General features: G+C 39.8%; 1 protein-coding gene across 4 annotated transcripts in view; it reads left to right on the forward strand.

Annotated features, from left to right (window-relative positions):
• The window catches only part of PGAP1 (GPI inositol-deacylase), a 202,261-nt gene that overhangs the window by 56,194 nt on the left and 130,481 nt on the right, over window positions 1-15,586 (forward strand). For all 4 annotated transcript variants that reach the window (XR_011018454.1, XM_068228327.1, XM_068228328.1 and 1 more), the window contains exon 6: window positions 1,689-1,948. Coding sequence is in view for 3 of the 4 variants with exons in the window: in XM_068228327.1 (XP_068084428.1) it covers window positions 1,689-1,948 (260 nt within the window). In the remaining variant the exon portion in view is untranslated. The remainder of the gene's footprint in view (window positions 1-1,688; window positions 1,949-15,586) is intronic.

The following is a 15,586-nucleotide window of genomic DNA, read 5'->3' on the forward strand; positions in this document are numbered from 1 at the left end:
CCTAGTCCCAGTCATACCGTGCTGACTTCAAGCATATCTTGGAGATCGTAGAGAACGGGTGATGCAGGATTGGCCAAATTTCCTTACAGATTAGTCAGTGATTCATGATGATTCATGAGTTGTGGCAATAGGCCTAAAATAGAACTAGAGTACTGGTAGCTATTTTTTCCAGATCAGTTGATAACGTCTATTGTCCATGAGACAAACAAATTTGCCGAAATGAAAATACAGCAAAATACTCCACTTCAGGAGAGCTCTATCTGGTTTTCTTAGAAAGCTGTGACTTTAGAACAGCTGAAGGCATTTATTGCTGTAATTATCAACATGGGGATGAACAGTAAGGCAGAAATGCAGGATTAATTTAGTGAAGACTGGTTGGATAAGCAAGCAGGGCTCCATCCAAGCATTTGCTTTGAACGCTTCCACACACTCAAGACATACTGTTAAGAAAGTGAAAAACATGATTTTGTGTCATGTAAATATCATACATTCATTAATTTTTTAGTTCATTCCTGTATATATTGTTACAACCAGTACTTAATACCAGGTTTTAAAATATGAAGAATGCTGACAGAAATAAAATACTAGTTGGGAGAAATCAGGACTTACAAATAATTTGAGTGGAAAGGGTTAAATCAAGACTGTGTTAGGATGCTAAAAATGATAAATTAATTTGGCACTAGTTAATACTGGTTTTTTTAAATTACTTTTTCTTTAATCGTATGTTTCCCAACTTGGCAGGTTGGATCCTGGTTCAGTCCGGTGGTATTTGAAGGTGCTCAAATACATCAGCCTCATGTCGGTAGATTTACCGGCACGTAAAAGAACTCCTGTGGGACTAAATTCCGGCACCTCGGCGTCTCCGAAAACCGTAAAAGTAGTTAGTGGGACGTAATGCCAATAACATCATTATCATCTTGTGTTACGTTTCCTGGCAGAGTATTTATGACCATTCATGTTATCGTCTGACTAATTTCTGTTGCTTGAGTGCTTCCAGAGAGTTTTCTTATGTAATTTCATTATTTTTAAAGAATAATATTTTAACAATGTATAAGTTATCTGAGTTTCACTGCATCAGATATCTAAACTTAATGGTACAGTATGGATAATTTTTATGAAGTGCTACGCCTATGAAAGAATTTAGGATGATAATTTTAGAAAGAAATTGCAAGATTTAGTGTACAATTTTAATTATTGTATTGTTGTGTTATTTAACTTAAATGTTTTTTTTTACCTTGTAGACTACAAAACATGTTAGTAGTAATGTTCCAGGTTTGAAGTCTTGAGAGTTGTTCCGTTTAGGTTATTTGTAATATTATCTGTATTCTATATCATTTCTTTCTTTTTATGTGTGATATCATAAAAGTATACTGTAAAAGTAGGCTGCCTCTCTTTTGTAACTTATTTACTGAGAATTATCAGTGTATTTAAATGATTTTTACTTATTTATCTGTCTTTTTGTAGTATTTATACCTACTTTGAGTATCTCTTCTTTCTTTACATGAATGAAGAGAACAGCAGGAAAACATATCAAAGGTCCTTCCTCCAGGAATTTCATTTGATCCTAATGGAATCTCGACTGAGTTTACTAATATACTTTCATTTTAAATTTGTATATTATTATTTGATTTTTCCCTTTTTCTATTATTTGTATAATGATTATCTTCTCTGTCTTTACATGAATGAAGAGAACAGCAGGAAAACATTTCAAAGAGGCTTCCCATCCTCCAGGAATTTCATTTGATCCTAATGGAATGTGGACTGAGTATTTGAAACGTCAGCTGTCTGTTGTTGAACGTAAGGGTATAAGGTCTATTACCTATGTTATGGTGCGTTTAGTTGAGGATCCCAAGCACGCTTTCCTTGCAGCTGAAGCAATCAATGTTGAGGCTCAGGACTGGATATATGCATGTTCTGCTAGTGTCTATCATGGTTCATCAAGAGAATGGTAAGTTGTTAAATAAGTTCTTGTAAGAATTAGTTTAGATATATTATTACAGTTGAGTGTTTTGATTAGGAATCTTTTCGTTACAGGTGTTTAAAACCTTTAGTAATTGGCTCATTATAAAAGATAGTGTCCTATTTCTTCTTCAGCTTCTTCTGCTTGTGTGTATAAAAAATTGTCTGATAACCTATATTATTAGCCCCTTATGTAGATCAGTGGTAGAGGAAGCTCCCCCTGTGGATCAGTGGTAGAGTGTCAGCCTCGGGATCCCAAGACTGCGGGTTCAAACCTGGTAGAGTTAATTGGAGTTTTGAAGGAAGGAAGTCCATTAGATACTCCATGTTGTATGGTGTTGGCATTTAAAAGAGCTGTGGTATCACATTTCTTATTTACCTGACAAAATTAATTAAAACTTAGTTGTAGGTCACGCAAAAGAGATTCAGTTTACTCTGCCATCTGGTGGAGTGAAACAGAACATCAAAATTGACGTGTGGACAGCCTAGATGCCATCAGCTCAAAGTGCCTGCACATGGTAACTGAGATATTATTGTTATCATTGTTATACACACACTTGGTGTTCAGCCAACAAAATTAATTAAAACACAGCCATAGATTATCCAACAGAACAGAACATCACAACTGAGATGCAGGCAGCGTAGATGGCACCAAATCAAAATGTATGCACATTGTAGCTGAAGCTATATAAAGTGTCGGTGAAAGAGTGTGTTCTCATTAACTGAGTAATTAGGTATAGGCTTGGAAGAAGTGCCCAGAGACAAATTTTATCTCACCAATTTGTAGGCCAAGTGTAAAATTTTAAAAATGTATATTATTTTCATTCAACAAAAATGGGGTCTTCTTCTTCCACTGGCCTGGTATGTTTGGAACATAGCCCTCTCCATCTTTTCCTGTCTTCCCACCACCTCTCTATCATCATTTTAGTCGTCCGACACATTGGCTGAATTGTCAGCGTTCTGGCCTTCAGTTCAGAGGGTCCCGGGTTCGATTCCCGGCCATGTCGGGGATTTTAACCTTAACCTTAATTGGTTAATTCCACAAATTTATGTAAATCATCCAAGACGATTTTGTATTGATTAGGTGGTCTAATAAATAACTTAATGTTATTATTTCAATCTAATTCCAGTGGGCCGGGGGCTGGGTGTTTGTGCTGTCCCCAACATCCCTGCAACTCACACACCACACATGACACTATCCTCCACTACAATAACATGCAGTTACATACACATGGCAGATGCCACCCACCCTCATCGGAGGGTTTGCCTTACAAGGGCTGCACCCGGCTAGAAATAGCCACACGAAGTGATATATCACTTTAGTCCAGCCCTATCAGTTCTGAATTCCTATTTATTTATTTATTCGTATCAGAAGCAATACATCATATAAATTATTAATTAAGAATGATAAATAATTAGATAGGCCTAACTGGTGAAAACATACTAGAGGTACATTTAAGTAACAATTATATCACATTGGACCAGAATTTGGTGAGATCTCGACCATTTGATGTGGCCTTCACCAAATCTTGCATGGTGCAAACGAGAGGGCAGGAGTTGCAATTAAGTAGGTGCACCATGGTTTGTTCTTCTCTATAGGCACAGAGGGTTGACTCTTCAGATAGACCCCACTTCTTCATATTGTTCTTAGATCAACCGACCCCAGACAGCAGCCTGTTCAGCTGGAAGAGTTTCAGATGGATCCATCCATCCGTTGAGATGGAGGTTTCTGGATCTCCAGGAAGTTAGTCTTGATGATTGAGGTGACTCTGAAAGGCACTCACTAGTATGAAGAAAACTTCTCCTCGATTTCAGTCGTTGTTGAGCAGGTTGATAATCATGTAACGGATGTGTTTGGAATATGTCTACTTTAGATTTTTCATTTTTGGCAGCTACTTCACGTCTGATATCTGGGGGAGCAATGCCAGCCAAGCAGTATACCTTGTCACAAGGTGTAGATCTTAGGCAACCAGTTATAAGCTGGCAAGTTTTATTTAAAGCAATATCTACCTGTTTGGCATGACACGATCTATACCAAACACGGCATGCATATTGTGCTGCAGAGTAGCTCAGTGCTAAAGCAGTAGTTCTCATTGTTTGAGCTTGCATTCCCCAGCTGGTACCGCATAACTTGCGAAGAATGGAGTTTCGCGTTAGATACTTTGTGTTTCGTGTGAACACAATGTTGTTCATACGTGAGTGCACGATCCAGAGTTACCCCTAGATATTTAGGTGTTGAGCAATGATCCAAGAGAGCACCTTCCCAGAAAATCTTCAGTTTTCTTCTTGCCTGTATATTCTTTAAGTGAAATGCGCAAACTTGTGTCTTTGAGGTGTTAGGCTTTAGATGGTTTTCTCTGTAGTATGGACTCAGTTCATCTAAGGCTTTGATTAGTCTCCGTTCAACACTCTCAAACTGCATCACCCTGTGTGACAATAGCTCGATCATCTGCATAAATGAAGCTTTTTGTTCCTTTTGGCAAGGGTTGATCATTCATGTAAATATTAAATAATATTGGAGACAAAACACTACCTTGGGGTAGGCCATTCCTGAGGTTCTTCCAGCGACTATGTCGCCCTTGGAAATCTACAAAGAATCTTTGATTTTCAAGAAGACATCGAAGAAATTCAGTCAGCTTGTTGTCCTTTGTCAACAGAATGTGGTGACTGTGTCATAGGCCGCAGTTAGGTCGATGAAGACTGCACCAGTTATTTTCCGATTTTCAAAACCATCTTCAATATATTGGGTCAAATGGAGGATTTGTGATGTACAGTTCTTCCCTCTTCTAAAACCAGCTTGTTCTGGGTTCAAAAGTGGTTCAACTATTTTTGTAAGCCTTACCAGAATCATTCATTCTAATATCTTGAATAAATGACAGAGCAAGGAAATTGGTCTCAAATTTTTAGGATCATGTGGATCTTTTCCTGGTTTAAGGAATGCTATAACTCTACATTTCGTCCAAATATTGGGTATTCTGCATGTTCGAATGCAATTGTTAAGAAGATTTAGTACCCATTCTCTAGTAACAGGTCCAAAATTCTTGATTTGTTGAATACAGATTTCATCTACACCTGGAGCCTTTCCATTTTTACTGATATTTATAACCTCATTCAGTTCTGCCGTGGTAAAAGGATTAGAAAGCATACTGATCTCTGGTATGAATTTTGTCTTAGTAACATCCACTTTTGTTTTAGAACTGGAGTTTAGAGACTTTCCATTTTGGATGAATTGGTGAGTAATTTGGTTTGCGGATACATTACAAAGAGATGATGCTTTATTAGGATCATTACTGAGATGGCTGAGTAGCCTCCGGGCCTTCTGACTACTCCTATCCATGTTAACCTCTTCCATCAATTTTAACCACTGTTCTCGTTTAGTCTCTGAAATAACAGAGAGAAGTTGTTGTCCGCTTCCAATAGTTTTAGCACTAAAAATGTCCCTTTCATACAAATCGAAGTCGTTTTTCAGTAGGGCAGATATTTCCTGGCAAAGACCTTGTATGTAATTAGTTCTGCATCCTCTTGGAATGGCTTCTTTAGAACACAATCTAATGGCATCAATAAATTGGTCATATACCTCTGGTATAGGACTGATCACACTCATCTTTTTATCTAAAGAGGAAGTGAAATATTCCCAGTTTGCCTTTTTGAAATTGTATTTTCTCTTAAAGTAAACACTCTATGTATAGTGTGGTGATGTACTCTTAAATAATTGCTATATACAGTTCTCTCATTTTACAAGGAAACTTCTGCATCATTGAGCCACCGGTAGACTTACATTCCCTGACTGCAGCTTGGGAGCAGTTAGTTGCTTCTAAAAATTATACCAGAACATGTGTGCAACTGTTGCTTGTGTATTAAGTAATCAATTGGAAAAATAAGTATTCAGTTGAATAACAAATTTATTTGGTAGAATGTTACTTGAAAAATAAATATAGTTATTGAAGATGCATTCAGAGATTTGCTTGTAAATATCCTAACTAGCATTCCTACAAAATCTTACGTTCTGAATTTGATGAAAAGTGGCATATACTGTAACAGCTTCAGCGTGTGATGTACAGAGGAAGTGGAAAAAAGCACGTTTTAACAGAAGATAAACTTGGGGATATTTGGGAGTGATTCAAAAAATCACTTAATCATCTACCACAGGAAATGAACATATCCATGGGGTCAGCCCACAAAGCTACCAGACTGCTGAAATTTCAACCATATAAAATCAGATTTGTGCAGGAACTTCATCAACAAATTTCACTGCAAGAATAAGGTTCTGTAATTGGTTTTGTGAAAGTGTTTACAATGCAAAATTGGATCTATAGCTGATGTTTATGTCTGACAAGGCATGGATATGTAAATTCTCAAAGTGTGCATTTGTGGAGTACTTTTTTAAATTTTTTTAATGAACTGACACAGGAAGAAAAGAAATATGGATATTTTCAACACAACATTGCCACAGCCCATACAGCTCTCTGTGGACACTTTACGTCCAGTATTTGATAACTGGGTAATTAGTACTGATTTATGGCCCCCTAGATCAGTTGACCTAGTTTACTGTGATTCTTATGTTTGAGGAAACCTAAAGGGAAAATTTGACTAAATAATCCCTGTATTGTAGAAGAACTGAAGGCCGAAATAACATAATTATACAATACAGTCTTCTTCTTCTTTTTCACCTCCTCCTCCTCCTACCGTTTATTTATTTATTGTATGGCTTTTAGTGCCGGGAGAGTCTGAGAACATGTTTGACTCGCCTGGTGCAGGTCCTTCCAATTAACACCCATGGGCGACCTGCATGTCGGGATGTGGGATGATTATGATAATGAGGTAGGTAGAGGGTGAAACCCGGTGTCAGCACTTAGCCTACTCTTGTTGAATAGCACCAGGCTGTCTGCTTCAAGCTTCACGTCCCCATCTGATGAATGAATCACCATCAACAGTGTCGTATGCCCTCTCTCCACATGAATGCTGCAGAGAGGTTTGGAATTGAATCCAAACTTTAGGCATGCAAGCTGGTGAATAGAAATTGTATACCACCCCCTCTAAAAATAATAGTCCTAGTAATAATGTTATTGTTTTTTAATGTCCCACTAGCTACTTTTGACGGGTTTTGATGGCATTGATTTGCTGGAATTTTGTCCCATGGGACATCTTCTACGTGCCAGTAAATCTACCGACACGAGGCTGACATATTTGAGCACCTTCAAATACAATTGGACTGAATCATCATCTCTCCTACCCTCTTACCAACATTCTGATGGTGAAATTGTTTTCAATCAATAGGTCTCAAACCAGCTCACCATGGTGTCCAACCATATAGACTTGACACCTTAACAATCATGACCACTAAGCAGGCTTTTGCTACCACTTTTCCCACACCTTGGTGGGGTCTCGGGTGCGAACTGTGTCTCACATGTGGACTTGGGCCTGTTTTGCGGTTGGATGCCCTTCCTGAGGGAGGGATGTGTTCACTATTGCGTGTTTTCTGTGGTGGCTCATAGTGTAATGAGTTGTGAGTGTATGAAGAGGAGAGTATTGAGATGTACACAAACACCCCTTGTCGAGCTCCTGCCAGGTTGGGGTGTTGATGTCACTGCTCCACTGTTGCCTCTCCTTCCCCTCCTCTTCAGTAATTGTGTTCTAGTCCATTCTTCTTTTGCTTATACTCTTCTTGATAGAGTCCATCCATCTTGCTCTGGGCCTCCCTCTTGCCCTCTTTCCTTCTATCTTGGTTGTCAGTGCTTGTTTTGGTATCCTTCCTTCTTCCATCGTCATAGCATGTCAATTTAGTCTTCTCCATCCTATCACTCAATTTTTTTATTACCCCTATATCTTTTTGACCTCAACATTTCTTACTCCGTCTCTCCTTGTCTTCCCTATCATGTTCCTCAGAAACTTCATCTCATTGGCCTGAATATTATTCTCATCTCTTGCTGTCAGAGTCCAAGTCTCTGATTCATACGTTAATATAGGGGTATAGTACATTTTGTACCTTCTCTCTTTACATTTCATACAAATTTCTCTGTTCCACGCCAGGTTGCTTACATTCTGGTAGAACGCATTTCCTGCTTGTACTCTTTTGCTGATCTCCTTATCCAACCTTGCATCTTGCATTATTTCACTTCCCAAATATTTGAAGTATTCAACAACCTCAAGGTTTTGTCCTCTGATACTAACGATTCTTTCTCTTTCTCCTCTTGTCATCACCACAGTTTTTCTCTTCTAGACACTGATTTTCATACCATATTTCTCAATAATGGCATTTAAAGCTCCTAGTTGGATTTGCACTTCTGCATTGTTGACTCCCCTGATCACTATGTCATCTGCAAGCAACAATATTTTTATATCCCCTCCATATCTTTCCTTTGTTTCTTTTAGAATTTCATCCATAACCATTATAAACATAAGTGGAGACAATACACTTCCCTGTCTTGGTCCAGTTTTATTTCTAAACCAATCTTTTCTCCCCACTGGAGTCTGGACACAGCTGAAACAATTCTTATAGATTGCTTTCACTAGTTCCCTTGATTGCCTTCCGCATCCTTTTCTTTCCAAGGTTTCCCACACCTTTTCTTTTTTAACACTATTGTATGCCTTCTCTAAATCTCGGAATACCATCACCATATCTTTTCCATATTCCCACTGTTGTTCCATCAGTAATTTCATGGTAAATATAAGGTCTACCTCAGTTTTTCATCTGATCAGGCAGACGAAATCTGCCATGAAGCCTCACGGATACTGAGAAAGGCACCAGCACCGAAGAGCAACCTCGCGGTCCAAGAGAGAAAGGCCATTAAAATTCTCAACATGGATGAGAATGTACTCATTCTTCCCGTGGATAAAGGGAATGCCCCTGTCATCATGGCTACTAATGATTACACTGCGAAGATGTCACAGAGTTTGGACCCAGGGACCTACCATGAACTACCAAAAGATCCAACCAGTCGGATTCTTCGAAGCACCAATAGCCTTGTTAGTGCCCCATCTTTGCCAGACAATGTAGGAGTAAGGTCAATATAAAAGGGACTCAGGCAAATAACTGTAACTGTTTTAGAAAGTGACAGTCCGTACTCTTAACATTCCCCAGTTCCTCAAGACATAATCCCACTACCCCTTAATTCCGGATTGAAGATGGCTGACCCATGGCCTAAATCAGGACTTCCTGATACAAGTTTTAATTGGAGCAGTTCGATACCCAAACAGCTTGACTTTCTTCTTTACTTGTCCTGGTTCTTTCGATGTTCTGACTGATTTTGAGTGGTAATAGGAGCATTGTCACCATTATTCAACTGCAGCAGTCACATTACTTGCTGGGTACCTGATCCTTTCAACAAGGATGTTCGCAATTTCTGGAGTCTTGAAGCCATTTATATTAGAGATACCGAAGTGAAATTATGGTCATTTAATGCTAAGGATGAAGCTATTCTGAGGTAGTTCCATGTTTCTTACCACAGCAAAGAGGAAAGAAGAGCTGTGATGTCACTTAAGAAAGAAAAACACTTAATAGCAGGTAATCACGACAAGGCCAACCCCTCGTCTACGTCATGCGAGGTGGGCAATGGCATGAAGTAGGGGATTGCCTGTAGGGGTGATGTACAGTGGGGACTGTGTATGTTCCATGACCGTTACGGAAGCTGTGAAGGCCCTACAGGAACCCTGAAAATGACAGCTAACGGGGCTCTGGTGAAGACCTCAACCGCAGCAACGGCAGAGAAGGAGTCCTTTGGTATGGCAAAGCTGGTGTAGGAGACAACCCTTCTTCTTGGGGATAAACAAAGAAGAAACCACTGCCTTGTGGTAAAGAGGGGTCTTTAAAGGCTAAGTTAGATAACCCCTACAGAAAAATCTTGCTGTCTAGCGCAGATAGGAGGCAGCCCCTCCACAGGACTTAGGGTACTGTGGGCTAATAACTCACACACCTGAATTAAATTCATTACAGAAACCAGACAAAATTTATGCTGGCCGGATTTATGGAGACGACTTTTGGAGTAAAATACAGGACACAAATCGGATTCTGGAATGTGAAAACTATGTATAAAACTGGCAGACTGAAAGAAGTAATGCAGAAATGAAAAGGTTACTTGGGTTGAGTGAAACAAGATGGACAGGCTACGGAGAGGTGAGGACAAAAGAGGGTGGTGTCTTCATTTACTCTGGAAGAGAAGAAAATGATCAGTATTCAAGTGGAGTGGGTGTCTAACTCACAAAGAAAGCAAAAAATAGCATAATGGAATGGACCCCTGTATCACACAGGATAATTACTGTATGATAAGAACCAAACTTAGACCTGTGACCGTTACGCGCCAACAGAGGTAGCAGAAGGAGAAGAGGAGGAGGAGTTTTATGATAGGCTGACATCAACACTGGCAGGGATAAAGAAGATGAGAAATCTAAATGCAAAAATCGGTAGTGAAAATGAAGGAAGAGAAATTATCATGGGTAGACACGGAATAGGAGATTCATAGACCTATGCAGTAATTTTGGATTGGCTATAGGTGGATCATTGTTTCCGCATGAGAACTGCCACAAGATCTCGTGGGTGTCACCTAATCTCCGGACAGAAAACCAAATTGATCACTTGGCAATAAGTAAAAGATGGAGACATTCACTCCTGGATGTGAAGAATAAACGTGGAGCAGATGTAGGGAGCGACTATCACCTTATGACTGCTGATATTAGATTGAAGGTGGCAGCACCAGTAAAATAGGCAGCAGTACGAATGAAACATTTCAACTCCAGGAAATTTGGAAAACTTGATGTGCAAAATGAATTTAAGATACATTTGAAGAACAGGTTTGAAGCCCTCGCCGAACAACCAGATGAAGAGGTAAATACTAAATGGAACACAGTCAAGGAACTCTTTCATGACACATGTGAAGAGATAGTGGACTGCAGAGAACCGGGGAGGAAAGAAGGGATATCGGGTGACACTTGGGAATCAATCCAAAAGCGAAGAGAGTGCAAGGCACTCGTGAGCTCCAGTAGAACAAGAAACCAGAAAGCAGTAGCAATGGAAAAATACAGGGAGGCCAACAAGGAGGTTAAGAAGAAAGTGAGGAGAGATAAACAAGTGTTTACGGACCAACTGGCAACATAAGCAGAAGAAGCAGCAAGAGTCGGCAACAGCAAAGAAGTATATGCCATTAAGAGAAAGCTTTCTTGGAGTAACTTTTCAGGGCAGAAACCTGTCAGAGATGCAAACGGAGTAGCCTTGACATCTGAGACACAACAATTGGAAAGATGGAGACATCACTTCATGGAAGTACTCAATAATGTTGGTGAGGAATCAAGAACTGACTTGACTGACTTATTTCCTTTAATTCCAGGTGGAACATAGGACCTCGACGAAATTTCTCCAGCTTGTTCTACCTGCCGCCAATGCTTTCACCTCCCTCCATGTCTTGTTAACTCCAGCACTCTCCTCGTCTATGGTTCTCTTCCAGGTAATCCTCTGTCTGCCTTGCCTGCGACTGCCTTGTGGATTACAACTCAATGCCTGCCTTGTGATACTTTCTTGTGGTCTTCTCAGATTGTGCCCAATCCATCTCCATTTTCTTCTCATTATCTGTTCCTGTATGGGACTTTGACTTGTGGCCTCCCAAAGGTCTTTGTTTGAGATGGTCTTTGGCCACCATATTCTCATAATGTACCTCATACACCGATTTATAAAAGTCTGTAACCTTGTGGTAACGTCTTTGGTCACTTTCCAGGTCTCACTTCCATACAGTAACACAGATTTAACATAATCAAGAACTGAAGAAGTTGAAACCATTTTGGAGGATTCAGACATCTTGGTAGAACTACCAACACGACAAGAGATTGCACAAGCAGTGAAACAAATGAAGAATGGCAAAGTGACAGGTGTAGATAACATTATCCCAGAAGCCGTAAAGGTAGATCCAGATTTAGCGTAAATCATGGAGCCACTTCTAACAGTAATATGGAACGAAGAACATCTTCCTGAGGAATGGAAGAAGGGTGTCCCCATCAAGATACAGAAGAAGGGTGACCTCTCAGATTGCAATAACTGGAGGGAAATAACGTTGCTCTCATATGGGGGAAAAGTGATGTCAAGAGTCATGCTGAACAGAATAAGCATAGCCGTTGACAGGAGACTACGTCAAGAACAAGCAGGTTTCAGAGAATGCCGGTCTACTGTGGATCAGATGAACACACTAAGGCTAATCATTGAACAATTTGCTGAGTATCAGACTTCTTTGTATATACTTTTCATTGATTTTGAAAAGGCTTTTCACTCTGTCAACCAGAGGAAAATGTGGAAGGCTATGGAAAAGTTTGGAATTCCACAAAAGATAGTCCGTCTTACACAAGCAGAGTATGATGGATATACTTGTCAAGTGGAACATAAAGGGAAGCTGTCTGAACCTTTTGCTGTAAAATCTGGAGTAAGACAAGGATGTCTATTGTCGCCAATCTTGTTTATCATGACACTGGATTGTATGCTGAGAGAGGCAACGAATAGAAAGCGTGGCATTCAGTGGGGGTTAAATAACCAATTGGAAGAACTGGATTGTGCGGATGATCCCTGTCTTCTTGCAGAATGTTTTCGGGACATGGAAATCAAACTGAATGGCTTAAACATAGAAGCTAAAGAAGTAGGCTTAAAGATGAATAACAAAAAGACTAAGGAAATACGCATACACCATCGTAACAATTGTAGCTTGACTCTTGATGGAATGGATATAGAAAGTGTAGAGGAATTTTGCTACTTTGGAAGCATGGTAAGCCAGGATGGAGGTGCTTTTAGAGATATGGTGAGTTGTATAAATGAAGCCAAAGTTGCTTTTGCACAATTACGACCAATATGGAGATCCCCTCACATTCGTATAAAAACGAAGCTAAGGATATTCAACTCAAATGTTAAATCTGTGTTATTGTATGGAAGTGAGACCTGGAAAGTGACCAAAGACATTACCACAAGGTTACAGACTTATAAATCGGTGTTTGACTTGAGAATATGGTGGTCAAAGACCATCTCAAACAAAGACCTTCGGGAGGCCACAAGTTAAAGTCCCATACAGGAACAGATAATGAGAAAAAAATGGAGATGGATTGGGCGCACCCTGAGAAGACCACAAGAAAGTATCACAAGGCAGGCATTGAGTTGGAATTCACAAGGCAGTTGCAGGCAAGGCAGACCAAGGATTACCTGGAAGAGAACCATAGACAAGGAGATTGATGAGTTAACAAGACATGGAGGGAGGTGAAAGCATTGGCAGCAGATAGAACAAGCTGGATTTTTTTTGTCGAGGCCCTATGTTCCACCTGGAATTAAAGGAAATAAGTCAATTATGACAACGCTCAGAAATGGTTTGAAAATTGGCAACACAGGATGGCCAAAAAAAAAAATTCACAGTTCAGAGAAATGTACTGTAGCAGAATGCTAGATTACATGGTTCAAGAACAAGTTGAAGTTGTTCACCTGGAAGATGACACAGCCATTACAATTTACATTCCCAACCATGTCGTGAAGAAGAGGAAGGATGACACACTCAAATTACAGATTAGTATTTGATGCATCTTCATACACACTTGGACAACTATCGCTCAACGATTACTTAGAAGACGGACCTTATTTACTTCCCAAGATAATAGAGGTATTATTTTGCTTCTGAACTCACAAATATGCTGTTTTAGGGGACGTCACTCTGACCTCTCTGCAACTTATTTTGGATCCAGTTGATAATGACCTAACTAGATTTCATTGGTATGGAGGTAGAGTTGCTTACGTCAGTAGATTTAACCTCGAATTGCTCTACACATGCCTCCTGGGTGGTGCTAACTGAGCAGCAGTGAAAACAGGCAGCCAGACTATCCACAGGATCTCCTGGCAATGACATATTGTCGAAATAATAGAAACAGTTCTTCTCAGATCTCATTAATGAGAATTATTGGTCCATCTATCTGACCCTTACAACCGAATGTCGTAAGTATTAGCAAGGCAAAGTGAGACAATCTGTTGAAATTCCTGCTGGACTATAACATTGATATTGTCGCCATTCAGGAAAGTCATGTTTTCAGCGAAGAAACATTCCAAAGCATAGGTCGAATTCCTGGCTATACTGCTCTTGGTGCAAGTTATGACAGAGTGTATGGAATTGCTACATATGTTCGGAGCAACTTAATTGAGACTTCCCTAATTTAGATAGATAGATATTTATTGAACATAACAGGCGAATTTGCCCCAATACATGTTCACGTGGACAACTCACATCAAAAGAAAAGAAATACCGGATTCCCTGGGCATGCCATGAGGTTCATTGGATACTCCAGAAACGTGACACTCTTAAGGTAGAATCACCACGGCAGTCATCCTCAGTCCCTCATGCCACACCCATTGTCTCCACTTAATATTAAGACGCAAAATAAAATTAACAATAAAGGATGGTGAGAAGAAGGCCGCCCTCCCAATAATGACATGACCGGCTGTATCCGTGGGGCCCTAAGGAAGACCCCAACAATCCTACCAGATGACAATGCGTTTCTCTCACCATTCCATTGCGGCCGTCCACATGAAACTGGAGCCGCTCTCCTCCCATATCCCGCCTCTCACATATCTCTCTCTTCTTTTACTTATTTGGAGTGGGCCCGTCCCACCCCGTCTTCTTACGGGTATGTCCTGCTCTCGCTTGTCCATCATTCCTTACCAGCTCCTACTATGCTTGAATAGTGAGAAAAAAGCACGTGTCCTAATGTATACAACCAACTACCCATAATAATAATATTAAACAAAAAATCTACCTACAAAACAACTAATCTGGTCCTACCCTGATCTTGCATTCACCACATGACTGTCACAACATATAGTTCTGCAAAAGAAGAAAACTGCTGACATTGCATTACAACAGATTCAGCTCAAGCCCTTGTATACACAGTTGCTTACTTCGCAATCCTTGTTACTTAACTGGCTTACCCTGGATTAAAACTACACCAAATGACAACAATCGCAAGCCAACGGTAAGGCCTCTACATTTCACACATACCTTATCTTTTACTCATTTACTTCGCAATCTGAATACACATTGCTGTCACTCGGTCTTACTTCACCTCCAGGCACGAATTCTACATTCTTCACTATGTCACCAGCACTTCACTTACTGCTGAACTTGCCTAACAAACTCAACCACTGAATACTGTTAAACAAGACCCCCATAAACATCATAAACACTCGTCCCCATTCCCAAACACATACCTCCTTATTTCCTCCAAGCTATAATCACCACCATTGCTCTATGAATCTCCTTCTTCCATTTTTCTCATACATGCCTTTTTAACCGCACATAAATACTCGTTCAATTCTCCTCTGTCTTCCCATTCCTTAATAATCCACCTTATAATACTCCGCTCGTCCCCTATTCCTAACATTTCCTGATGTTTGGCACTCAATAGACTATATCTGATCATACTTATTTCTTCACAATTACCTAATAAGTGAAAATCGCTGTTCTCTGCCCCACAAAGTATACATACTGACTTTTCTCCACCTTTTAACCATCCCTTATTTTTGTGAATGCCCAATAGCCACCAAACCAATCCTCTCAACGTTTCTAATATTTATCTTCGTTACTTCTACTTTATTAAAAACACTAAGAGAACTTCTTACTCTACTTTC

This window comes from Anabrus simplex, chromosome 6, assembly GCF_040414725.1.
Source record: "Anabrus simplex isolate iqAnaSimp1 chromosome 6, ASM4041472v1, whole genome shotgun sequence".
Taxonomy (NCBI): Eukaryota; Metazoa; Arthropoda; class Insecta; order Orthoptera; family Tettigoniidae; genus Anabrus; species Anabrus simplex.